General features: G+C 42.9%; 1 protein-coding gene across 1 annotated transcript in view; it reads right to left on the bottom strand.

The window, feature by feature from the left end:
* The window catches only part of TMEM178B (transmembrane protein 178B), a 222,052-nt gene extending 197,772 nt beyond the window's left edge, over positions 1 to 24,280 (bottom strand). Inside the window, exon 1 of the mRNA XM_048300142.1 lies at positions 22,920 to 24,280. Within this exon, the coding sequence (XP_048156099.1) occupies positions 22,920 to 23,301 (382 nt within the window). The 5' untranslated portion in view covers positions 23,302 to 24,280. The remainder of the gene's footprint in view (positions 1 to 22,919) is intronic.
* Between the last annotated feature and the right edge of the window lie 1,973 nt (positions 24,281 to 26,253).

Here is a 26,253-nt window from a genome sequence, read left to right as displayed (position 1 = left end):
CGAGTTTGGAAATTAATAAATAATTCCATTCCCTTCTTCTGGACTGGAGTTATGCTGCTTTTCTCGGTACAACAGCGACAGAGATTCTTCCCTTCCTTTCATTTCTTGCAAAGCAGAACCATGCAGCTTCTCCAGAGGCCACCAGCTCCTCAAGAAGCATCCCAGAATCTGCTCCTGCAAAGAAGGTGCCGAGGGCAGGAGATGTAAGAGCTCAGAAACTAAATATGTGGCCCAAAAGCACTTGTTCTCTTCTGTGGGTTGCTTGAGAGGGGCTGGGCAATGAACACTCCTGAAGTTTTGGCCAGTAAGTGCAGATTCCCAGCAAACTGCACCCCATGAACACCTGCAGGCTATGGAAAAAAACCATAAATTAAGTTCTTGCTTTTTAATTGAAATACAGCAAATCTCTGGTTTTTTAATAGTCTGGTTTCCCATGTGGTATAACATCCACATAGCACTTTTTAAGTGACATGATCCAGCATGTTTGTGTTTAAAACAACAATAAAAACAATCTTATCTCAAGCCCTCAGGATGCTGAGGGGCTCAGCATTGATGAAATGTCACCCTTGCAAAGGATAGGCTGAGGAATTTGTGTGCAGTGGTAGCTTGCAATCTGAGCACAGGGGTTTAGAAAAGGGCTGCATTTCATGACCTACAAAAGAGAAAAAAATGAGATTTACATTCCAAATGTGCTGAGCAGCCCTTTCCCTTTAGTTATTAGAAGCACTCGGCGTAATTCATAATCGCCTGATGCCAAGGGGAGGGGGGAGTGCCCGCTGCCATTCAACATCAAAATCCCTCCAGGAACAGCAATAACGGGGTTCTGCTCTTATTTATATCATGACAATAAATGGTTGGTAGAAAGTTACTAGCAAATATCAGAATAAATAATTCAGTAAGTGTAACAGAAGGTCACAAAGACTAACAAACGTTTCTGTTTCTTCTCCTTTTCTCTCTTCCCATCTTTTATGTATATGCTCTTTCCCTTCCCTCCCAAATTTCCCTGGTTTTGTGCAACACTTCTCTCCCTTCTTTTCCTTATGTACATAAAATTATGGCTTAAAATACAGCTTTCCCATTTCTCTGCTTTCTAGCCTCTGTTGTGCTGCTGATGGTTTTCCTGCATCTGTCCTTCCTTTCTAAATTTCCCTTGTATTCTTTCCCTGTTTTACTGCCTTCTCCTGTCATCACCCTCCACATCCCTTCTTGTGGGACAACTGGCAGTGCTGACTTGCCAGGGTAAACTCAGTTCTGAGTTATGTTACAGTAAAATGCTGATGACACTGATAAAATCCTCTTGGCTCAATCTTGGAGCAGCAGCAGAACGTGGCCCTGCATTAAGAGCACTCCTAGGCTGCATTGCTATGGCACCAGATCCATCCAGTTACCCAAAGTGTTTATGGCTTTGGGTACTTACACACATAAAATACTCCAGTTGTTGCTCTACATTTGGGAAAGCCAGAGAACCCTTTGACTGACAGGTAAAACCTGAACTCTTGGTGTCAGGCACGTATTTTCCAGAGCCACAGCTTCTGTGTAACGTTCAGTCATAAATTATGAGTGCAGAAGGCAGCTCTGTGATCTCTCACTCAGATGCCCAGTAGAGGCCATGGGACTGTCCAGAATTCATTTCTGTTCAAAAGATACAATCAAAGCTTTCAATAGAGAATTTGCCACCTCCAAGAGCAAGCTGTTCCTGGGCTTAGTACCTTCCCCACTAAATGGGCATCGTTGGCCTTACATCTCTTTTGAATTCAGCTGGTTTAACCTCAGCCTTTCACCTGTGATGAACCTGGTACATGCCTGCTAGATAGAGAGTCTTCTCTGAGCAGGTTCTCTTTCCATAGGCAGTTTTATAGCCTATGATGAAGCCATCCCTCAATCCTCTCTTTGTTAAGCTTGGCCGGTTGAGCTCCATAAGCCTTGCATTACCAAGCGTGCTCTCCTCGACGATTTCCACAGAGCTAGCTGGTTTGCATTATTATTTATCACTCCCCAAACTATTATTAGTATACTTTATGGATCACTTTGTCATGTTTTTCCCTAGTTCTTTAATAAAAACGATAGCTAGCCTAATGCAAAAAGCTGTTACCTGTAACATCCTGTGAAATCTGTTTTATGTCTATAGAAAATTTAATTTTAAACTCCATAATTTACCCAGCCTTTTAATCCATTTAACATGCATCATGTTGATTTCTGTAGTTTATTAATAAAAATGTCATGTGGTACCCTGTCAAGTGCCTAAAAAAAGAGAAGGAATATTCAATCAACACTAGTGCCTTTATCAACAAAAATTACTTTAATGAGATCTATTGTTATAAACCCATTTCAATTAGCGTTAGTTAGCATATCTATATTTAATTCTTTATTAATTTATTCATTAATTACATTAGCTGCTACATTACTTTTCCTAGTATTGTTATATTTACACTTTTCAAGAGTTTGAAAAATATCAGCTTTCTCTAGGTCTTTGATATTTCATCAGTATCCTGGCAAATTCTAAAAATCACCATTTATATGAATTAAGTCTGGACATTTCCTTAGCCAGCCTTTTAAAATTCTTGGAATCAAATTATTCAGATCAATTATATTAAAATGACTGAATTTATTACCTGTTCTGTCAGTCTAAATTACTGCTGGAGAAGAAAGTATTTTCTTGTCATCACATGGCAAGAATATCTCATCTAGGATGTTCCCAAAAGAGAAATAAAAATTAAAATTAATTAAGCATTATTAAAGATATCCTTAACTTCTACAGGTTTTCTTAATCATTTCCATTTGGCAAAAGATAAATACTATTGTTAGCATTTCTATCATTAATATGCTTTGCTATTACAGAGCATATAATAATAATTTACTTGAAGTGTCTGAGTTTTAATAGCTTTTGGAGCTTTGCTTCCTGTATCGACACAGCTACCTATAGTTTTCCATCCTGTACTTCTTCTCCTACCTAGCTGTTATTGTTCCACGGTTTTAATTTCCAGATATTTCAGTATGTTGCCCTTTCTTCTTCCTGTATGTGAGAGAAGGCCCATTCACAATTTTTATTTCCTGCTATTTTTACTTCCCCTCATAGTGAAGCTATTGTAGTTTTTAACAATATTGTCTTCTTTCTCATATATAGCACTATGGTTTTTTGCAGACACGTAGTAGAAGGTTGTGATAAGTTCCCAATTACCTGTCAAGATTGTTTAGATTTTATGTCCAAATTAATTTGGTCCTCCATTATTTTCAGCTTTGTGAAATGTTACACAGTTCTTTCTCCTTTTGCTTTCAACCTTCAGGGCTCTATTTTGTTTAGTATACTTGTGCGGTTCAGTGGGATCCATTTCTCAACAGGCAAATATCTACAACCCTTCAATATTTACCTGTCTCTGCATACACAGCTGCAGACATGCAGAGCAGGGAAATGCTCAAGCAGAGGGGATAGGAAATGTGCTGGATCCACTCTTCCAGTGCCAGACCAGCACGGAAAGACTTCACAGGCCTGAATATGCCGTCATGTCACCCCTGTGCTGCTAGCACCGCACCGACCCCAGCAGTCAGCAGCCTGGCTTTAGCTTTACTTCCCTGTACACAACTACAGAGTCATCAAAGTGTACTGAAAGCTATGAATCTCTGCTGAAAGGAACAATTTTAGTGAATTAGGCAGAATGATTTAAGTCACCCCTAGCTATGCAGTGCTCTGCCACCCATGGGTAAAGCAAGCAAGTTTTGTAAGCAAATCCTTTCCCAGCACAAGGGCTTAGTCATCAGTGAAAGCTGCTGGCTCGCTCCCATCCCAACTGTGGTTCAGCTGCTGCTTGGAGGTCAGCTCTGCAGGCACTTGATAAAGCTTCAATTAAGTGCTCTTCTTGCAGCACTCGCTGATTTACACATCTTGTGCCCGCATCGGCCATTTGCTGAATAAGCCCGCGTGACGGCAGGGACCGCACAAGCACAAGTGCCCAACTTCCCCTGCCTATAGCACAATTAAGCTCCTCAAGCCTGGGCATCACCAGGCAGCTTAAAATAAATAACAATAATCAAAGAAGTGCTTAAAAGGGTGGGGGGAAATAGAGCTGCAGAGCCCATATTACAAATATTATTACAGTTGCTTCAACTGGGTAACTAATAATACATGGCATATCTATTCCAGACAGTTTCTGAGCTGGTATTTCCTCACAGAGTTGTGCATGTAGGTGTTTAGGTGCTACTGTGATGGGATGGTATAAAAATTTCAGTGACATGCGCATCATGGTATGCTTCTCTAGCCTGTGTAATAGCCTGAAAGATAAGCATCCCCCTTAAAAGGTTACGATGGAAAGGCCTGACCTTACCTGCTCATAAATGGGGGTCACACTTATCTGCCGTGAACAGCTTTTATCGAAGCCTCACGCTTGTGTTCAATTGCTTGGGCTACAAGTCAAAATGGAAAGTGACTCGTAATGATTGCAAACCCCTCTGGGAAAAACGAAGAAGTAGCAAGCATAAGATGATGGAAATTGTTTGGTTGACACAATGTGCATCAAGGGAGATCTGTGTTATTTATTTGTGAGTGAGACTGGTTGAAAGGGAACGTTTACATTCGCAGCTTTCACCAAAGAAATGAGTTCTGCAAGAGACCGCAATGTCAGAGATGTACTGGATTATTCAAGTAAAGACCCAACATTTTTATTTGTAAAGGTAGTTATATGAATTGATATAAAGTCTCAGATTATTTTTGCTTGAACTTTTTTTGGGCAGTGGTTCAGAGTAATAACCTCAAAAAATTCACTCAAACATTTATCAGCCCTGGCACAAAATCTTCTTCTTTGCCAGGAGCATAGTGAAGAAACAAATGAACATAATTTTACTCTCTCTTCAGGAAGAAAAAAAATACATATCCCAGCCAAACAGGCAAATGGAATTTGGCAAGACTGAATTGTTGACATGCTTTTATTATACCAACAAATAAAACGTTAACTGCAAGTGTTACATGGCACTTGCCTTGTATTTAGGTCATTTTCTCTAGGCAAACCTCCTGCTCCACTTCAAGGTAATATTTCATGGGACTCACATGGCAGTGGACCTATGCAAGAAGGAGTGATTAGTAAGCTCCTGGGAGGTTTAGTTTAGAAGGCCTTTCTCCATTTTTTCTTTAAGACTTTTCACAAGCAAAAATTAATGCTGGGCAAAATCTGTGTCCCACTGAAGTCAAAGGCATGTTTGCTTCCAACTTCAGCAAGGCTGACTTAGCTCCCCTGGACTTAAAAGCAGTTTTGTTTGAGCAAGAACAGAGTAAAAGCTATGTGTGATCTTCAGCACGTTGCCCTGGGCTAACTCCAGGGAACATGATCTTCTCAAAGCCCAGCTGCAGACGTGAGAACTTATTTAAGACTACTTTAAAATGCAAATTACATTGGCGTGCTCACCATATGCCTATGGATCCACTAACATGAAAATACGCACAGTTCAGAAATATCCATGATCTAACTTAACTCTCAGCACCAGGGTGCTGTGAGTTAAGAGTGAAAATCCCATATAAGCATCCATCCTGACCTTACACAACAAAGTACAGTCTATCAGCATGGATTTGCTCTGATATTTCATGCTTTTCTGGGTTTAATTCTGAACCCCTAACCTCATTTTAGTATAGATTTTCTGCAGACTCACTGACAGAACAAATGACATCCGAGGGCTGTGGTGGCCAGAGCTGATGCAGTGAATGATTACTATCACCAATTGCTTCTTGGCACTGCATTTTGTAGAAGCAATCTGATCACTGATTATTCAACGTAGAAAGGAAAGAAAACGGCACCACAATTACTTAATGATTTTGGCAACCTAAGCCTGTTCTGCCATGTTGGTGCTACCCACAGTGCCAGACCCATGGCAATGTCCCAAGGCTTACAGGCAGGACAGAGTTATCCAGGTCCCATGGAAATGGCCATCAGCAAAGCAGGAGCAGTTCCCCATGGGCAGCAGGAGCCCACACAGGCATAGCATCGCAGGGGCTCACAGTCTGCACAAGGAGGGGATGTGTGCCACATGCCACAGCACACAGAAGGTACCAGGCCGTGCAAAGGGGAGCTGTGAAACCAGACTTCCTCCACAAATCACCCCACAGTGATGGCTGTGGAAGACCTGCATTGCCAAACATGAGCCCACAAGAACTTTGCCAGGGTTGGTGCTGACTGAAGGCTATGATCCGTCTCCTCTTCCCCTTCCCATGCTTCTTGGTCGAAGGTAAAGCTGCAGAGACCACAGACTCCTGGAGGGTTTGTCCCCAGCCTGAGCTTGTTTGAAGGGTTAATTCCAAAAGGCTCCTGCATCCTCTCACATACTCCTCTGTACACATGCTTTGCGTTAGTCACAGCTTCCTAGCAAAGCTGTGTGCTTTGATACAGGCTAGACTCTGCCCATGACTGAAAAGGGGACATATTCAGTTATCTGTCCTAGCCCTGATGGAAACAAGCTGATGCCTGCTGTATTTTCACGAGAGCTATGTCCCATCTAATTTTAAATGTCACTTGTAATAGCTGTTTTTTCTTCCCCAAATAACTTTTGCAGCCCTGCACTTGAAGTCATCTGAAACCACAGGACTGGAGTTTGAATCGTCCCTGATATTATCAGTGAGCCGAGCCATTGCTCTGCACCTCAGCCACCATTTTCCCTTTCCCTCCTTTACTGAGATGTATGTGCAAATCCAAAGGAACCATTCAGTCAAATGTGGTGAAGCTATCAAACACACTGCTTCTCTTCCACAGCAGAAGAAGCCTGCCTAAAGCCAAGGGAATATCTAGGTAACTGCAGCCAGTAGAGGGATTTAGGGTTTTCACAAGGCATGACAAAGCTGTCATTAAAGCAATAGAGCAGTCCTGGGATCTTGAAAAAATGCAAAGACAACAGTGTAAACAATGAGGAGGACTTGTTTGATAATAAGTTATTCCCAGCAAACCACAGTATGCTCTTGAGCCTCCTGAATTCACTGCCATCTGCAATACTCGTATCCCCTTGGAGGAATTGCTGCACTATCCAAAAGCTCAATTACGCAAACTTATTCAGAATCCCTTATGATGTTTGGGTTATAAGGCTCATGCTGTATATTGATTTGTCTTCTCCTCCTCCCTGCTCACCTCGGGGCCTCATTTCCCATTTTGTGTGCATTGGTTTCCTGGATTGCAGAGGGAATTGTCTCAAGGTCATACAAAGAGGCTTCAGTATGGCTCAGCTATGAAAAATGTATGTAGCCAAAAAATATTGTTTAAAAGCAATAGACTGAATATATATTGCCTGTGGCCCAAAGGAGCCCTGATGTATTCAAGATACAAGGATATCGAGGCAGACTTTTAAAAACTACCCATACTTCACCAGTTAAAAGGACGAGAACAAATGAGGCTGTGATCTGTCAAGTGATCCTTCATCACTCCCAGCACAGGCCCATAATCCTCTGGTTGTGATTATGCAAAGGAATATTACATTGATCCTGTAAAATATCTCTGATTGGATCAATGTTATTTTCTCTCGCATTGACAAGGTCTTACCAGAGAATGACTGTAATTCCACTGCTAACACTGTCTTAGTGAAATCCCCCAATAAATCCTCCAAGCAGCACTGTTAGTAATACCTTTATTAGACTAACTAAACAAGACATTTATATGCAGGGCTTTCCAAAGGACTCTGGCTCCTGCTTCAGTTTCTGGAGGAAAACTTGATCAAAAGTGCTCTGCTGGAAGAACTGCCCCCAGGGAGGCTCTACAAGGACAGAAATGGCAGGTGAAATTACCTTTTGGAGATGAAAAAGGTTGGTCCCAGGTTTGCCCTTGTCCTGCCCCTACTACAGCAAGGACCCAAATGCAACTTCATCAGAAAAAATCCCACTGTGAATCTGGTTCACAGGCATGACTGCAGTTCAGGCTCATTCCACAAACATGTCACCAGTACAACAGTTTGCTAACAGCCAAAGGGGAAACATGGTCTTTATGTACCTTTTATCACTTCAGTATTTGTTCAAGGACAGATCCTGGCCTTCACACTCAACCAAAGGCCTGCTTCCCTTGCAGCCACTGCTGTCTCTCCTTACCGGTGCTTCCATTCTCTTACACTCTTCCCCTTCTCTCTTTGCATAAGTTTCCTCTAATTTTGCTACCATTTTCTTTTCTCCACAGCTCCAAGCTTTCAGCCCCAGTGGTTTCGTTCCCACACTGACCTCCCCTTCATCACTGAATTTGAATTTTCACCTTCTGGCTTGAAACACGGTGCTCCAGTGAAATGACTGTGATCACCTTGCTAAGTCATTTTTTCAGGCTGCCCTAGGGCTCAGGCATCTACTACATCTCTGCTTCCCCTTGGTTCACTTCAATAAAGTTACTTTAATTCATGAGAGCTACAAATTTATTTCAGACTTATCTTCCTAAACCATTAAATAGAACCATAAGAATCATGCAAAAACGAAAGTAGTGCTTCTAACATAAAGCTGGAGCACAGCTGAAAGACCAGTATATACAGCCATACATCAATTAGCAGATGAAAAAGCTACAAAGGCAAAAGATCAACAGAAAAATATCAAACAAAAAAAAACAGCGTGGCAGACAATAGGCCTTCTTAAATCCTTTGAAACCAGATTAGCATCTGAAATTGGTAAACTCTGGCTCTTACACGTTTAATGTGAAAACTTTCTCCATATTCTTTACAATATACTAAAATGTCAGAGGAGTAACTTCTCAGCTCCCAGGCCCTTAGAAACAAAGGAAAAATAATTGATATATTATCTTAGAAAAGGAACAGCCTGATGGTAAAAGAAATTGTTAAAGACCATAGAGGGAACTCCTGACCTATTTCTTCCATTCACATCCAGTTTTTTACGTTGCCTCTACCTTTCGCTTCAAGTATTTGTGCATCAGATGCCTAAGCAAAGATGTCAGCTTTGAAGATCATTGCCATAGCTTTGATGGAGAGTGAAACTTTCTCAAATTAAAACTTAAACTCAGGAGCACTGACCTGCATTTTAGCACAGACCAAAACCCTGGAAAGAAAGCATTGAAATGAATGGAGAAGTGTTCATATTTGATCCCTAAGTATTAGAACCAAGTCCTACCCTGGTGTAAATTGCCACCAGGATAGATATAAGTGGGGCAATTTGTGCCTTCTGAGAGCTAAACAGTTAGATCTCATTTCAAAACACGGATCCTAAAGACATGCAATGAAACATTATCACAAGCAGCCTGAAGAGACTTAGTCCTCAGAGGAGGTATTTCAGTGCCAAAATCATTTGCCCAAGATGAACGTTCAAACAACTTAATTTTCTAAGTGATAGGTACAGTGTACCATCCAACCACAGCAATAAAGTACAAGTCACCTTAAATTTCAGGTTCAGAAACTCCCAAAATGCCATGAATTACATTCAAAGGAAGGAGAATCTTTAAAGAAGCTGTGCCCGTCCAGTCATCTTAATGCCACCAGCCAAAAACTCCACCCTGGTAGGACAAGCAAATGGACACCAAGACCCCTCACATGGAAGCAAGGCTGGTAGCAGGTGAAGCAGAGCTCAAGTTTGAAGATTTCCCCAAGCCTCAGCACTGTGAGCAACTTTCCACTAAAGGAAGTCCTGCATCTTTCCCCTTTCACTCTCTTTGTGCTTGTATTCTTCGTCACGTAAGGGCAAAGAGGATTTTGGTGCTAAAGAGTTCGTCTGCTTGTGCTCCTGCTGCTTCTTCATTTGAAGGCATTGACAATGCAATTAGTTGCCATGTCACAGGCTGGATGCTAACAATAACTGATGAATAAGAGGGGAAAGATATGCAACAAGTTCTGGTGTGGCACAGAGTGCAGGGGACACCGGTAAGAACAGCGCAGGGGACAAGAAGGAAAGACTGGGGGAGAAGCAGAGGCCACCCTGTAGTGCCATCACTGTCAGTGTGAGGGAGACCATACACTGACATACACCTTTCCTCCTTCCAACCAATCAAGTAGCCTCTCCCTCCTTCCCTGGAAGACACTTAACCAAATTGCCACACTCTTCCTAATGGAACCTTCTGTTTAAAAAAATGTTTGAAAGAAGTCCCCATGCTTCCTCCAAATGGAATTTTCCAGGTGCGGAGGCCAAGACACTGCACAGGCTCATTCTGCAGCCACTTCATCACTGAGAAGCATGGACCTTATGGAGTGGTCAATGAGATTTGGTCCTGCTCCCATCTCCACAACACTGAGATTTTTTTGTCCCACTGGGAGCCTGTGACTACCTTTCCCACCAGGACCAATCAGTTAGAAGGAAAAGCATTTGAAAACTGGAGGCTCCTCAGGACATCGGGTAGAAAGGACTTCTCTTTCCTCTTGGACACGAAATATTATTTCATGGAAAAAGGATGGTTTAAGTCTACACAAATGAGCCAAGAAAACCACTTATCTCTGCCCTTGTTCCAAACCCTCAGTGGTGTACAGTGGCTTAGCAGAGCATCCCTCTGCCATAAATAGATGTCTCCCAAAAAGCAGCTGTCTCATTCACACAGCTCAGCACACAGGCAAAGGATCTCACATCCAGCTGCTCCCACATATGCAACATGCCTGTAGAGGCAATGCCATCAACCTCCAGCCTCCCCTCCCTTGGTGTCTGCCACCACCCTTTCCAGTCCACTTGAAGCAGAATGAGGGCTCTTCATCAGACTGTGGTCATTCCTCAACAGAAGTAGAAAACAGAAATTCCTTCTGTGGTCCACCTTAGATACAGACCTGCTCCTACAGGTGCTCAGGCAGAGGGGCTGGGTAACAGCTCTTTCCAGTAATGCAGAAGGCAGCTTTGCTACTGGGAGTGTCAGACAAGGTTCTCTGAACTTCCAGACAGGAAGAGCATCTGCGCTTGTCTTGCTCCATACTGATGTAATCATGCTTCCACCTTTCCTGGGAGCTGAACTATAGTCCCAAAATGCTATCCTAGATGATGTTTTCTTACCTTTAGTGCTGTGGAGCCTTTATGTCCTCTGTAGGACCTTTCCCAAAAACTTCTTTGAGGATTGTGGTCTTCTGCTTCACACACAAGTGAACAACGCCCATAGTGGGTCCTTTAGCCTTCATAAGGTGGTGGATCCTGTGCCAAAATCCACCCCACTATATGGAAATTCACCCAGCATCACCAGCCAAAGGGTTGAACATTTTGTGAACTGAAATACACATCTCATGATAATTTAAATATGCGCGGAGAAGAGTTTAATTCCGCTGCTACCAGCCATTCTGAGCACTTAAATATAGTACAGACATTCTCTTTTATTTTATATAAACTATTTTAATGAAGAAGCTGAAGGTTCTGCATTTTCCTGGCTTATGAATATAAATAGCTGAGAATCTAACAGGGTTTTGTTGTTGTTGAGCTAAGGCAATCTGAAATGAAAGCAGATGAGGGAGCCAGGAAACAAAGACCCTATTAACCACATTATTTCAAGGAAAGGTGAAGTAGGCATTAAGTGCACAGAGTCCTCATCTCTAGTCCTGGATGTGTGGGGTGACACAGGAAGGAAACAAAGTGTGGCTCAGATCTAAGTGAAAGACAAAGCAGCTGGGATAGTGCAGCTGGATTTGCCTTAGGTCCCTTCCCTCTCACCAGACACCTGTGGCTGGTATTAGGCAGCCCAGTAACAAACACTCTTTCCATCAGGTCCTGCTTGATACAGAGCTAAATATGATCTTTCTTAGGGGAAAAAAAATAAAAAGAGGAATTAACAATAATAGTAAATTAATCCTTCGCAGTCCTACAGATGTTTCACAAGTACAAAGTATTGGAAAGGACTCTGTTTTTCTTGCATAGTAGGCAATATATCATAGAATCATAGAAATATTTCGGTTAGAGAAGACCTTTAAGATCATCAAATCATTCTAGCTGGGCTTTGGCCCTTCTAATTTCCTTCTTGCATAACCTCATGACATCCTTGTGGTCCTCCTGAGTTGCCTGCCCCTTCTTCCAAAGGTTGTAGTCTCTCCTTCCAACACACCACTAACTCCTGTGCCTTTACTGCCATATGGATCTCCATCTTCTACCCCCACTGCGATAGCAAACTGAAGGGCCTTGCTAACACACTGTCCCTAAAATATTGGTGTGCTGCCCTCAGACTTATCTCTAACAAGCCAGGTTTTATCTCTTTCCCCCTTCAAATCTAGCTTAAAGTTCTTTCAATGAGCCCTGCTAACTTCTGTGCAAAGATCCTACTGGTCCCCTACTGCAGGAATTCTACTGTTGACTTCATCTTGATCCTTCCCCTCTCAGCACTTTTTGCCTTCCCTCGGTCCGTTCCTTAAACACTCTGTAAATTGTGTCCTAATTACCTTAACATTGCAACAAACCATTTCCTTAGGGGCAGAACATAAAATCCTTTACCAAAATCCTGATAATTTAGGTATAAAGTGTTTCCTTACCTTAAACCCCAGTTATCTTCCTAGCAAAATATATCTGGGTAGTTTGGCACACTTCAAATAGGAAAACATACGTTGCATGTTTATTTCATTTTCCCCTGTGCATTTAATTAATCTCTCCTTTAGAACTTACTTTAAACACTGCTTGGTATTATTATGATCAACCTAAAAGGTCCGCTGTGGCCCAGACAATTTCTGCTCCTTTCTTTAAATATAGATTTGCTACTTTTCATTCCTAATGTACCACCCTAATTAGACAGATTTATTGAAAATCCTTTTTACTGGACTTGCAATGTCACATCTTTCAGAAGACTGAGATGGAAATTGTCCAACTTCCCAATTTGAGCCCATTAAGTTATTTGAGTTTTTTTATTTCCCCTGTTCCTGTTGGCTGGCTCCTTTGTCCCTCTGATCACTGTAACTTTCCTTCCTCTCTCTTTAACCATTACAGAATTTCATATGAACAAACCTGGACAGTCTCAGGAACTGGTAAATAGAAAGGGGGTGAAATTTAACATAATATATGTAATTAAGGATCAACAATGACAAATTTCTTTCCAATGTGAATTGTTGTCCTACAGAACTTTTGCATTGTTGAGCAACTGTCCTCTGTGTAAAACAGGGATAATTCCATTCTTCAAATTCCTTTATGTTTAAAGATCAAGAACAGTATTCAGATACTTTCTTAATCAGGGCCACTCAAGTACCTAAGACAAAGCAATGTAATTGGATCATCAGCTACCATAAATCATCACCTCTTCAAAATCAGTCTAGTGACCCTAATTTACACCTGTAACATCTGAAAAAGTTTTTGTTTCTTTTGTTTGTTAGTTTGTTATAATATTTATGCCATTAAATGACTATTAGGCAGAAAGAAAAGATATCTACACTATAAAGGCTCTTTTGCATATTCAAAGATAGGCACTGATTAATACAGACAGAGAGACAAGAATCATACATTCATATTGAGGCAGAAAGATCTTTTCAAATAGCTTTTGTTATCCAATAAAATTAGCATAAATGTTTCATCCTATTAGAAAGTCTAGAAATACATTTAGGAAGCTTTTTTCAAATGTCAGCTGTTAAAACTCAAAACCAACAAAAGCTCTCAGAATTAAGTAAGGGCTGCAATGAGAGTTTCAGTGTCTTTCACTCGATCTGGTGTGATATCTTAACAGGATCCACATTGCTGGACACACAGGACATCCTAGAACCCCCTTTTCCTTATAAGCCCCCAGCTACGCAAATACCATTCTCCACACAGACACACACACCCCCCACTTTGTGGAAAATATCCTGAATTACTACTTGATATTTATTTATCTTCTTTGAGGTTCAAGATGAGACTGGAGTATGGCTGTTCCAAGCACTGGAGAAACTCGTTGAACTCTGCAGGAGGGAGTCATGCTTACACCTCTGTAAGGTTACACAGGATAAACCCACAGCACGAAGGCAGAGCAAGTTATAGAAGAGGCAGTGGTAGTGACTTCTCTGCCCTTTAAGCCATATGTTTTAGTGTCTCCTCTGTTCAGTGCGCAACTCTGTTTGATCCAGTCAGTCACCAAAAAGGCAGGACTTCATACTGAACCCTTTGTTTTACCCCCATTCTTCTCCTCCACCACTTGGAAAATCCCCTGGACTCTCAACAATCACCAGCCACCTCTTCACACTAAGCTTTCTTGGCCTTTTGTCACCTCAGATCATCAGCATTAAGGACTTCTTGGCTGCCCTTACTCATTTATCACCCTCTTTATCTTTCCTTTCCTTTCTCCACCTGTAGATGTTATCCGTGCTGCATTCTTTCATTCACTGACCTTTTGCCTTGCATTCCCCTAGCTATTCCTGCCCTGTACCCCAAATTCCAGCTGATCCATACCAGCTGGTCTCTGCTATGTCTCACATAGCAGAGCATCTCTGCTGGGAACCCTCCTGCCTGGCTAACTTTCTCCACTATAAATGCATTGTTTCCCCATTCAATTCTGCTCATTTCCTAGACTTACTACTCCAGCTCAGCACAGTTGAATCTCTGACTCACAGTCACAATCACCTCTCTGCCACATTTGGCTCACTCCTCAGACCCTCCTGCCTCCTCCAGCCCCCACTTCATCTGTCACACAGGATTTCACCCAGTTCTTCCATGAGAAAATGACAAACCATGATCTTCCTCTTCCAGCAGCTTTGCCTTCTGTTTCCTCTTCCTCTCCTACAACTCCTTCCCCATTCATCTCTCCTACAGATGAAAAACCTCCTATGGGGCTCTCCTCCTTTTTTTTATTTGCCACTCAGCCAGTCTTACCCTGCCTCCTGCCTTTCCTTATGGCTGCTCTTGTCCTCTTGTTCTCTCTTTGCCTTGACCTCTCACACCCCTCTGCCTCTTTACTCTCGTAACACAAATACCATTCAATCTCTTTCCTCTTAAAACACTCTCATCTTAAAAAAAAATTCTTTCAACTTAAAACATTTATTTTCCTCTATAAATACCATGTCTTTTCTTCTCCTCTCTTCCTCACCAACCTCTCTGAATATGCCAGCTACAAACGCTGCCTGGAGTCCTCCCCACTAGTTCACTGCAGCTTCCTCTCCTTTGCAATCACTGCCAAAATCTTTACTTAACATACTGGGCAAACTTCAGCATAGTCTGAATGCTCTGTTCTCACCTGCTGCAGCACACTGGCTACCTGCAGTAGTCTCTTGTGCAGTTTTAACCTGAAGTGGTGCCTCTCTTCAGCAACCATGGTGTTATTCACGTCTATTGCACCACCTTTGAATCTGTTCCTTTTGCATGCCCTCCAGAAGACGCTTTTCTTCTCCCAGCTCTGCTGGAGTTCATGGGGCTTTTCTCCTTCTGTATTGCCCTCCTTGATAATTTCAAGCACAAACACAGATTCCGCGCTGATCTCCACGTAGCAATTTCCAGGCTCACTCCTCTAACACAAACTCATCTCCCTAGGTCCATACCCACAGCATCTCTAATACTTTTTCATGGACACATGTATATCAAACTCAGCTTATTTTCACTAAAACAGAGTTCCTAATGGACTTCTTCCTTCTTTACTGCATGCTCTCTTCAGTAATTCCCCTCTAGATCATCACAGACAATGCTATTAGTTTTCTTGATGCTCTGGTCAAGAACTGGAGTAACATTTTCATCTCCTATCTCTCACCATGTATACAGATCCAGGGGATGTCTAAGGTTTGCATATTCTTTCACCATCCAGGCTCTCATCACCTCGTGCCTTTATGACTACAATATTTCTTTTTCTGACCTTTACAAATGTGAACTTGCCCTCCGTGTATCCATTCAGGATGCTGCTAGAAATATCATTTTCCTAACACATCACTCTGACCACGTCATTTCTCTTAGCAGCTGTAGACTGCTGTCCCCATATCTATCTCATTAGTGTAATCTACTTGTCTTCATTAAGAAAATGTCAACTTCTTCCTACAGTCAACCAAAGAGGTCAATCCCCATCACCTACTGATTAATTTTTCAAGCAGACATGACCCATGATTTTTCTGGTGCCATCCCTCAGTCTTTGGAAGACCATCCTGTAAACATCCATACTTCTTATTCATTCTCCTTCTTTACAGCTCCTGTAGGAATCCCACACTTTGTGGTGCTCACAGGAATGTGGTTTGCCTCCTGGTGTTCTAAAGCCACTACCGCTCACGCTGAACATAATTACTTTGTAGTCTCGTTGTACTCTCTCATAAGGCTGCATTAGTTGCCAATATTTAAAGTGCAGCCACATGTCAAAAGGACAGGGACATCTTTCTGATCCGTGATTTCTGATCCATGATTAAGGCTCGTAAATCTGAGGGTAGAACACCAACTGGCATGAATAACAGTGAACGAAATCCCTATTGTACTGCTACTGAGCTGAGGCATGAGAGATTTAGTCCCTTGCCTCAGGTCATGAAGAAAGACTATGGCAAAGCTTGGACTGAATTATGGCTTTATAAGCCCCTGCCCTAACTGCAGTACTACCTTTCTTTCATCAGTTTTGGTAGTGATCTACAAAGGATTATGATTTCAGCAGGCTCAGCCGGGCAGTTCTGAGTATTTATTTATAAAAGAATTTGGCTTAATGAGAAAGAAAATGGACAAATTTCCATTTTTTTACTCTGATTTCTCTCCTGCAGGGAGAATATTTTAGTTTATGCTCTTTTATTTTAAGTGGATTCTATTCCAAATGATCTGCTAAGGGAACTTGGATTCAGAATTCACATTATTTATTTATTTATTTACTTATTTATTCCTTAAAAACTAAGAAACACAATCTCCTATCTTTCTTTTGGTCCTATAGAGGTAAATGTGTAGTTAAGAGTTCCAGCAGCACTTTGTGAGCAACAAGCCATTAAGTAAGTCACATTATAAATGATTGTCATCATTTCTGCTAAACCTACAAAACATAAAGGCCTCTTATCTGCTGGTTCTGCAATAGTTAATGAACTCATTCCCCTCTTGAAGCTTTTCTAAATGCACAGAAATGCTTTTTCAATGAGAAAAAGCAATTTTAATATGGATTTTTATTGCAGGAGATGGCAAAATAGTTCAGACCACTTCATCTCTAATAAAGTAAAATAATCTTTCATATTTTTATTTTTACTGCACTCATATGAAATCCTTCCTTCACAGTTTTTACATATTTTTAGCAGTCGGCAGAAAGAATAAAAATGCTGAGATTTCTCAAAAGGATTTGGGTGTTCAATTAAATGAACAGGAATTAAGCATGCAGTCCTGCAGGCAGCTCTGCAAATATCAGTTTCTCTTGAGAAGGGCGTGATCCCATCATTTTTGCTCAGGCAAAATTTCCATTTGTCTTCACTCACAAATTTTTTTGAAAGCCAACAGCTTGATTGAAATTTGCTCTTTAAAAAATCATGATTAAAACTAGTTGCTGTTCTGTTAAATTACATATATGTTCTTAGTATTTTTAGCAGATATATATTATCAAACTAATTATCTCAGATGTGTCAGAGGAATGTGTCAGGGTCTTATTAATTGTGGTAAAGAAACTTTTTAATGAATTGCTATTTAAATTTGATGCAATTAAAATATTAAATTGCTTATTCAAAATATGATGGGCCAAATCCTCCTGGAACTCACACGCATGAACCAGTGATTTCACCCACTAAAGGATTTCAGAAAATCCCTGAACAAGAGGATGGCTTTGCTGTATCTCAGTTGTTTGACTTCCAGTCTTACATCAACAGACTAAGAATAATTTGAGCATCAAAAACTGCAAAGGCTGAATACCTGGATAGCCTAACTCCAGTGCTGTCTACTGCTTGAACTTCAGTGGATGCCTCCGGCAGAACTCCAGCTGTTGACAGGAGGGAGCACAGACCTTGCGCTGGCCTTTCTATCCAGGGACAATTTTAACCTCAAAGGAAACACTAAAGGCCTGAACTTGCTGCATCACCATGTTCAATAAAACATTTACTACTGACTTCTCTAGGATCAGAATCAAGACTTCAATAAAGTCCCTTTTTTAATGAGTCCATTTGGAAAACAATTGGGATTTCAAGCACAGATTTTAAACAAGGCATTTGAGTCTTTAATGTATAAAGGATACATGAAAAAAATGGCTGTCCTAATTTACCTGTCAAAACCACTGCATTTTAAAAGTCAAATCTAGAGCATGGCAAGTTATAGCAAGAATCTCTACAAAAATTAATCTTTTTGCTCCTAGATATAGCTGCAAGTAGCCTCTCTTCAGGCTTTTCCATTTGTGTATAAATAATCCCTAGTGACGGCTGGAGTAGTCCTGTTAAGCCTTTCTTCCTCAGTTTATGCTGTGCATCTGACAAACCAAGCCAGAGAATGCTTTCATCCCAGAAATCTTGCATATTATTTGAGGTGGAGGTAGGCTGCACAGGAATTACTTAGGGTCTGGTTTTTTTTTTTCAGTGGTGGCATGGCCTAAGTATACTCACAATAAAATGTTTTAAAAATAGGATTTTCTGTGACTTCCATGGATCTCGGGGGAAGAAGGAAGGTAAAAGGAGGGTTGAAATAATAAGGTCATTGTAAATTCTATTTTTTTTTAAATAAAAATTGGATTCCAATGGCAGGCAGCAGAGCCCCATCCAGTCAGGTTTAACTGGCAGCCTTCCAAAAGCAAGATGAAAGGTCCTCTGAGTAGTAATTGTCTAAATGGAACAGACTTTGGTTATTGTGCAACTTCTTCATCTACTTTATTGTACCTTTAAAATTAAATGATGCAATTCCTTTTTTTCCTTTCTTGTTTTCCTCTCATCTACTGCAGGAAAGCATCTGAGCAACATCGCCATAGGATGGAGACAGAGTCTGTGGCTCCCCATATTTTTTCTGGGTCACTACAGGTTGTATACAAGGAGTTGTGAGCTGCTGGTTGCCAAAGCAGGACATAAACTCTGCCTTCTCCCAGACACTCACCTGCATTCCAGCTCTCTGCTTGCTTAGTGCTGGAGGTGGTTGGCTCACCCAGAGTGGTTGCTTGGGTGGGGGATTGCTGCTTTTGCCAGAAACTCTGTGGAAACCAGGCAAACAGAGGATCTGATAGGGCAGGGTGAACACCATGCCCAAAGGGGCCTCCAGCAGCAAGGCTATTCAGTTTGTAGAGGAGACTGGACAAACATCTGAGAATAGGAAGAATTTTAGAATGTTGTGCTGAACAACCCCAGAGCCAGCATTTCCTGAGGCTGCAAGGCTTTAGGGATCAGGAGTGAAACTCCGGTCTTGAGATGCCGAAAGGCTTTCTCAGGTGTGAGAGCAGAATCAGAGCAACAGCTCTGTTAGCTCTTTCTTTGTCACTGATCCTTCTGTACCAGAGTGCTTTCCCTCACTCCAAGTAGTCCATTCCCAGAAATATGGATTATTCAGATGAGGAAAAGTTAGCAAGACTGAGACCTCAGTTTGCATGTTCAACTCCAATAATTTCTTTACTGATTGTAACTTCTGTTTTTCTGATTTGATTTTTTTTTTTCATTATGACAAAGAAAAGAAATGAACTGCCTAATTTTGATGCAGCTTTAGAATACTCCTCAGGTCTTTGGTCTCATGCTTGTCTGCCTCTCCCTGAGTATTCTTACTTGTGACAATCTCTTTTAATTCGCTGCCTATTTACCTAATTGTATTATTTTGAAATATGCACATGGCTTCTATGAAAATACAAAAAAAAAAGGATAGGAGAAATATAAATAGGACCAACTAATTTATTTATGTATTACTATCTATTATACCTATCTATATGAAACCTGAAGCAACAGATCTCCAGTTTTTCTGTCAAAATCCAACATAATGGCCTTGGTATATTTCCCAAAAAGTAAAAATTAATAAATACAGAACAGAATTACAGAAGTGACCCAGCCTATTCAGGAACAGAACTGGTTTTGAAAATCTCTGGTATCAGAATATTGCCAAGTACCACAGTTCCTGATCCTGCCACGAGCCATTGCCTATAGCTTGTATTAATTTCAGCAGAGTTCATAAGCAGAATAACTGCAGGGTATTTGCAAAGCTAGTTAGGCTCTTAATGACCATTTTTTGTTATCCTTTGATAGACAAATCTCAATAGACCATTCTCAATACCCGAAGTTTGGCTTAGGGAAAAATGTAGGATCTGTTTTAAACTAAATGGTTCACAGATCTTGCCCAGCTTTAGAAACAAACAAACAAAAACCCAAAACACTTAATCAAATTTACATTCAATTACATATAGCATTACACAGAATATTTGGGGCCAGAACCTGCATTAGTTTATCCAGTTCCGGAAGAGGTGTATTACATTAAATTAACAAAGGAAAGAGAGTTAAAGCTCTACCTACCAATAACATCCTCTTTTATAAGGTATTTGCCCTGGATCTCACAGAGAGGGATTTAATCTGTGCAAGAATATGTGCCCCAGTCAGGTTATTTGAACACTACACGTGGAGAATATCTGCAGTCCCTCACACCTGCACGCAGCACGCTCTGTCCACACACCCATCCCTGAAACCTCTAACTCCCAAACAAGTATCTGTCACGGAATTAAAAACTACTTCTAGTTTTTACTTTCATGACAGATCCTGTTGGTATGAACCTGGAATACCTGCCTTGTTTTCAACTCACAGCTCTTCTCAACATAGGACAGCAACAACACTTAGTTCGCTTTCATCATGTAAGTGAGGATCAAAAAGGAAACATCTCCATTTTTATTTCTGAGCAAGTCAAACACTTTATTTAATCAAATTGCCATTACACTTGCTTTTTCTGTGTTTCAGTCTGGAGGTGCCAAAGGAACACACACCTCTCTATCATTTGTGTGTGACTCCATCATGGCTGAGAGCTATAGTATAGGCAGAAAGGCCATCAGATGAACTAAAATGCTGCTGTTCAGTGTTACGAGTCTCCCTCCTTTAACACTTCTCTCATCCTACAATGAAGTTGGTTAGAAGTGTATGAGAAAGGAGGCATTGCTTTTGTTTTTAGAGGCATTGCCTCTAAAGGAGGCAAGGAGTGACACACCCCAATATTTGCACACAGCTCCCTTATGTGCACGAGTTGCACTTCTGACCTGGGGGCAGTGACTTTGCGAAGTGGCTCTCTGGCCATCTGCAGACACACACATCGAGGAGCGTGTGCGCAGGAACACTCACTGCACCTGAGCCCAGGGAATCCCTGGCTACCAGCTGGATGCTGTATGGCCAGAGGTAGTTCACATACTCATGCACACACACGAACACAAGCAGACTACAGCAAAGACTGCATTTAACCACTTCATCTTGATTTGTCACATCTTCCCTATGGTTAACACTGAGCAGAGCTGCCATTACCAATAACCTAGCGCCATGCAATTTCAGCTGTTTCTGGCAGGAGAAATGGACGTTCCTGATCCCAGGACAAAGCAGGTGGAGAAAGAGGAAAGAGTCTCACTTATTTCAGGATGAAAAACCTCTCTCATAACCGCAACTCCATTTGCAAAGGTGAGCTCTGTTGGCATGTTTGCCTGCTGTCAAGGTTGAATTTGTTTATGCCCCGAGCACAGCGAGCACACGTGGCAGAGCAATCCAGCTCTCCACGGCCAGCCCAGCACATACCATTCTCACCTAGGTGGAGAATAGGAATCACTCCCTTGGCACTGAAACCAGCAGCAGGGTGTCTGGGTGCTGACAGGCTTTGGACATGTCCACTTGTCCTTTACACATGGAGCTGAAGACACCGATCTGTCTCCTAGGAGTTGTAAAATAGCAGCTGGATATGAAGGGTCCCTTGCAACACAGGCAGGATCCCCAGCAGTGATCCAGGGACACTACCTGTTTGGACTGGTTTGGTACAAGTCTCTACCATGCTACTCACATCCACTGCTCGCTCATAAAACATACAGAACAAAACCTGTAATGGGCAAAGATGTGAGAGAACACCCCTCTTGAATAAGTAGTTTTAAGCAATAATTCCACTTGTAATGTCTGAGGAGGAAATTAATGAAGGCTATCAAGAGAGTTTGGGACAGAGAACACACTTGGAAGACAAGTATTTTGAAAGATGGCACTGTGTGAGAAGCAACGATTTCACTACAATGGAAATAAACCAATGGGGAATCTTCGGATTGTAACAGAAGAACCATGGGAGGGAAATGTTATTTTGTAGTACAGAGGAACCATGAGGTGGATAGCAAAGACGCTGTCATCCTTTCCTAAAACCCTCATCATCCTGCAAAAACATGCATCCTCTGTTTAGGTAGGGGGTTATGCATGTGGCCCCTTCCTAAACTTTGTATCAAAGAAACACGTGGGGCAAAATGACCATCACCTTGAACCACTACCTTGGGGGAAAAATTAAGACAAAGGATCAAAAGACTAGACAAAAAAATAGCACAAAAATGCTACAGGCGAACAGATGCATCTCCACCCCAAGAGAAAATGATTCCTTTCTAATACATTCATGTAATGTTTTGTAGATATTGAAAATATTCCAAAGCACAGCTCAGTGTAAACAGCAAGCTGGGTTTCCTCCTGCTCTTTAGCATTTCTCTTTGTTTACTCTCCATTTGAGGATAGAAAAAGCCTACATGTGAGCACTGCAAATGGTGTATTTCAGGATGGATGGGGCATTGAGAAAGGCAGTGATGAAACACAGACTTATGCAGCCTCCAGTAAAATACTATGTACTTTGCCTGAGCCACCAGGGTCAAACAAAATTCATAAAAAAAAAAAAAAAAATCCAGTGTCTGCTTTATGAATACTTCTTACTTGTGTGTGGAAATAATCTGATACCATGGTGATGGGAAGACTAGAGAGAGCTAGTCGCAAGCTTAGAGAGAGAGATGTGAAAAAGATATTCTGGGGTGTGTGTGTTCTCACCCCCATTGCCTTCTTGCTCCCACACCCCATGTCTCAAGATTAGAGATCCCATGGGAAACTGCCCTGGCAGTGCTTCTGGAAGCAATGCCCAGCCAGGCCAGTTCACCCATTGCGAGGAGAGGTACTTGGCTAGAGACGCCAGCTCCCATCTGCGAGCCCAAATGGCTCTGCTCAGCCCCTGCTCATCTCAGGAGAGCCTGGCATGCTCATCTGGTAAAAAAAACAGCCCTTACCTTTGGCAATCAGCTCCTCCAGCTCTTGGTCGAATCCTTGTCGGTGGCATTTCCTCCAGAGCCCCATATTGGTGGAGTTGTACTGTCTGTTGCACTCATCGACTGCGCTCATAGCAAAGATCTGCCTCCTGTTTCTTGCCAAGAGGAGTTTCCCTTCCCAGCGGTCCAACCTAGACCTGCTGGCCCTGAGAGGCAGGTTGTTGTTGGAGTTGTAAATGAAGCCAGGATCATTTCTCTTAGTGGTGATGCTCTTGCACCTCTCTCTGTGCTTCCTGGCATCAGTTTCGTACCAATGGTCAGAGCAGATTGCCACAGCCAGCATGCCAAGGGCACACAGAGCTAAAGAGAGGCCAGCATAGAGCAGTAACCTTCCAGCAGCCATGCCTCAGCTTCACAGAAACACCATGGACATCTTCACAACAGGCAAAGCCGTTGGGGGTGAGACCACGCACAAACCTCCGAAGCAGCTGCTAGGTGTCACTTGGCAGAGACTGCCTCAAACATCCCCAACTCCCGTGGCTCACATCCACGCTGCAGAGGGATGCTGAGAGCACTACAAAGTTCTGCCCTCGAGGCAGTCTTGGGGTCTCATCTGCCTCTTCTCTGCAGAGGAGACCTAGTGAGGAGAAACACAGCCTTCCACCAGTGACCCACCTACACAAAGATGTCCTGCTCCCCTCACCGCGAGCACCCGGGCGACAGGGGCTGAAGGGATGTATCCCCCCTGAAGAGACCTGATGGCTGATCAGTCCATTAATCTCTTTCAATCTGGCCCGCTCAGAAATCCAGAAGAGATGGCTTTCAGATCAGCAAGCTCACTACAGCATCATCACAGGACAGAAAAGTTCAACAGCCTGACGTCTCCCACTTGCAAGAAGCCAGTTGTCCCGGGTTCAGGAATGGGTGACTTCCCTTTTCTTTGTCAGTGGCTCAGCAAGAGCATCATCGTCTGGACGGCCGGTCACTTGCTTGGGTTTAAAGCGGGGTCGAAAGGGAGGGAGCACGACGGGGGGAGCAATCTGTTGTTGTTGTTGTTGCTGCTGCTGCAACTGCTACTTGCTGCTGCTGCTGCTGCTCCTGCTGCTGTTTGAAATCGTGGTTAAAACATCCACTCCCCGGCTGGCTCTGGGAACGCGGGCACGCACGGGTCTCTCCCTCAGCACACTTCGCCGACAGTCACTGGCATCTTGGCTTCGGAGACACCTCGGCTTCTCTCTGCCAGCCTTGCCATTCACTCGCCTGCTTTTGTCGCCGGCGCTGTCATCCAGGCAGCCGAGCGTCGCGCTGCCTTCCCTCCCCGGCGCGCCCGGGCAGCGCTCCGGCAGCCTCCCGGCTCCGGGCCGGGCAGGGGCGGCGGGAGCAGCCGCAGCCCGGCAGGAGCCGCCGCCGGCCGCGCACCGCCCGCTAGGCAGCGCGGGGGGCAGCCCTCGGCCCCGGCATCCTTCTCCACACACACACACACAGACACACGCTGCTGCCCCCCCTTCCGCCGGCAGCTGAAAAGCTTCCTCCGTCCCCGGCGCTGGGATGTGTTGTGCACAGTTTTCCTAACACGGCGGCACGTTAGCCATCTGCAAGATGAAGGCAGGCAGGGCTACGGCTGGCGGAGAGGATGCTGAGGAACGGGGAGGGGAGGGAGGTCGGGGGAAACCGAACCAAAACAAACCGGGGCGGAGGGGCGGAGGTGGGGGGGAGCTACACACCTTACACGGGGAGAGGGAAGCAGCCCCTAACTGTTGTCAACAGCTTTCGGGCTGCACCATTTCTCTGCCATATGGCCCGATCTCCTCGGCGGAGCTGAGATTTTCTAGCACAGCAGCTTCATACGAATCGTATCCTCGGCATCAGTAGTTATATATTCAGACATATTTTTCTCTCCTTAAATTTTCACTCCCTTTCTCTTTAATGGGAATAACTCACCCATCTTGTAGAGATCAAGTGCAACAGAAGGCGAGCTGGAGTCCCCAAGCTTTAGAAATCTCATTTCACCGTTTTTAACCCAAATAATAGCAAATCCAATCTTCTGTACACCTGGGAATCTTTCCTTGTTCAAACACCGAGCCCTGCAGCCTTGGCCGAAGCCTACAGACCGAGCATACAGAGCGCTGAGCCAAAAGCCAGTGATGTCACCCATGCAACGTGAGACTCATTTCTTATTTCTCTATCCTCCTTAAAGATAAACTGCACCACTTCCCAGGCAGGAAATGTCGAAGCCTTAGTCTCTTAAGAGGGAAAAATGTAAAACCTGGATTTAACTGGATCCTGACCATTCTTGATCACAAGCCCTTACATTATGTCAACCAAATCCAAAACACACAGAGCTGTTTCTCACTGCACCAAAAAAAAAAATCCCAACCTGCTTCAAAATACAGACAATTAGCTTGAAAAAAACCCTGGATTGTAGACCTGTGTGATCCAGAAAGCTGAGGCCTCCAGACTGAACTGTCTGAACTGAAAAGGAAATACACATGGTCATTTCCCTTGCACCAAAAAGGTCTGGATGCTGGCACATCCTGATCTGCGAGTACCACAGCATCCTGGAGGTGACAGAGGAACCAAGTCAGCCCCATCCAGTATTTGGCTCCCAGTGATTCCACAGCATGAACAGCAAACAATGCAGTTGCTCCTACTGCACCAAAATATCCACAGCCTAATGCCTGCCCACAGATGCATGCTGCAAAAATCTACATCCATGCTGGATCCTACCAGCTTTTGGCCCCTGAATCCGAAGCTGTGTCATCTGAATTGAAAATAAGCACAGCCTTTCTGGGGCTGGAGACAGCCCTTGGCCCCAGGAGGGGAGTCCTGCGATTTCGCTAGCTTTTAACCCTAGCCACCCAAATTATACTTGCTCCAGTGGGGAGAGCAGATGTGAAATGTAGTAGCTCTTTGTGCATCAGAAATACATACCTGGATTGTCTTGTGGAATACAGTTGCAACAGGAAAAAATTAACCCACATGGCTGGATCGTAACAATTTTTGGCCTTTTTTGATAATAATTGTATTATCAAAAAAGGCAAAACAACTCCTTCCATTTTACCTGACAAAACCAGGGCCCATATCCACTGGGATTTGCAGCTATGGAAGAGTATCTGCCCCATTAAACCATTTTTGGTGTGAAATATACTGTATTCTTTAAACTCCTTGCGGGATTATGAAACTGGCAAAGAAAAGTCACTCATCCAAACCATAAAGGTTACAATCATCTGCATCTACTGAACCAGGTCTATTGCAAAATTGCAGCGTTGCATGATGAATATTAACTGTATCTGGAAAGCTCTAGGTAAAGTTCATTGTTTTACTGAAACACGGGACTGGTTTATTTTTTTTAGCA

The sequence above is a fragment of the Corvus hawaiiensis genome, chromosome 4, assembly GCF_020740725.1.
Source record: "Corvus hawaiiensis isolate bCorHaw1 chromosome 4, bCorHaw1.pri.cur, whole genome shotgun sequence".
NCBI lineage: Eukaryota > Metazoa > Chordata > Aves > Passeriformes > Corvidae > Corvus > Corvus hawaiiensis.
The sequence above is the reverse complement of the archived record's forward strand: the minus strand, read 5'-3'. Positions and strand labels throughout refer to the sequence as shown.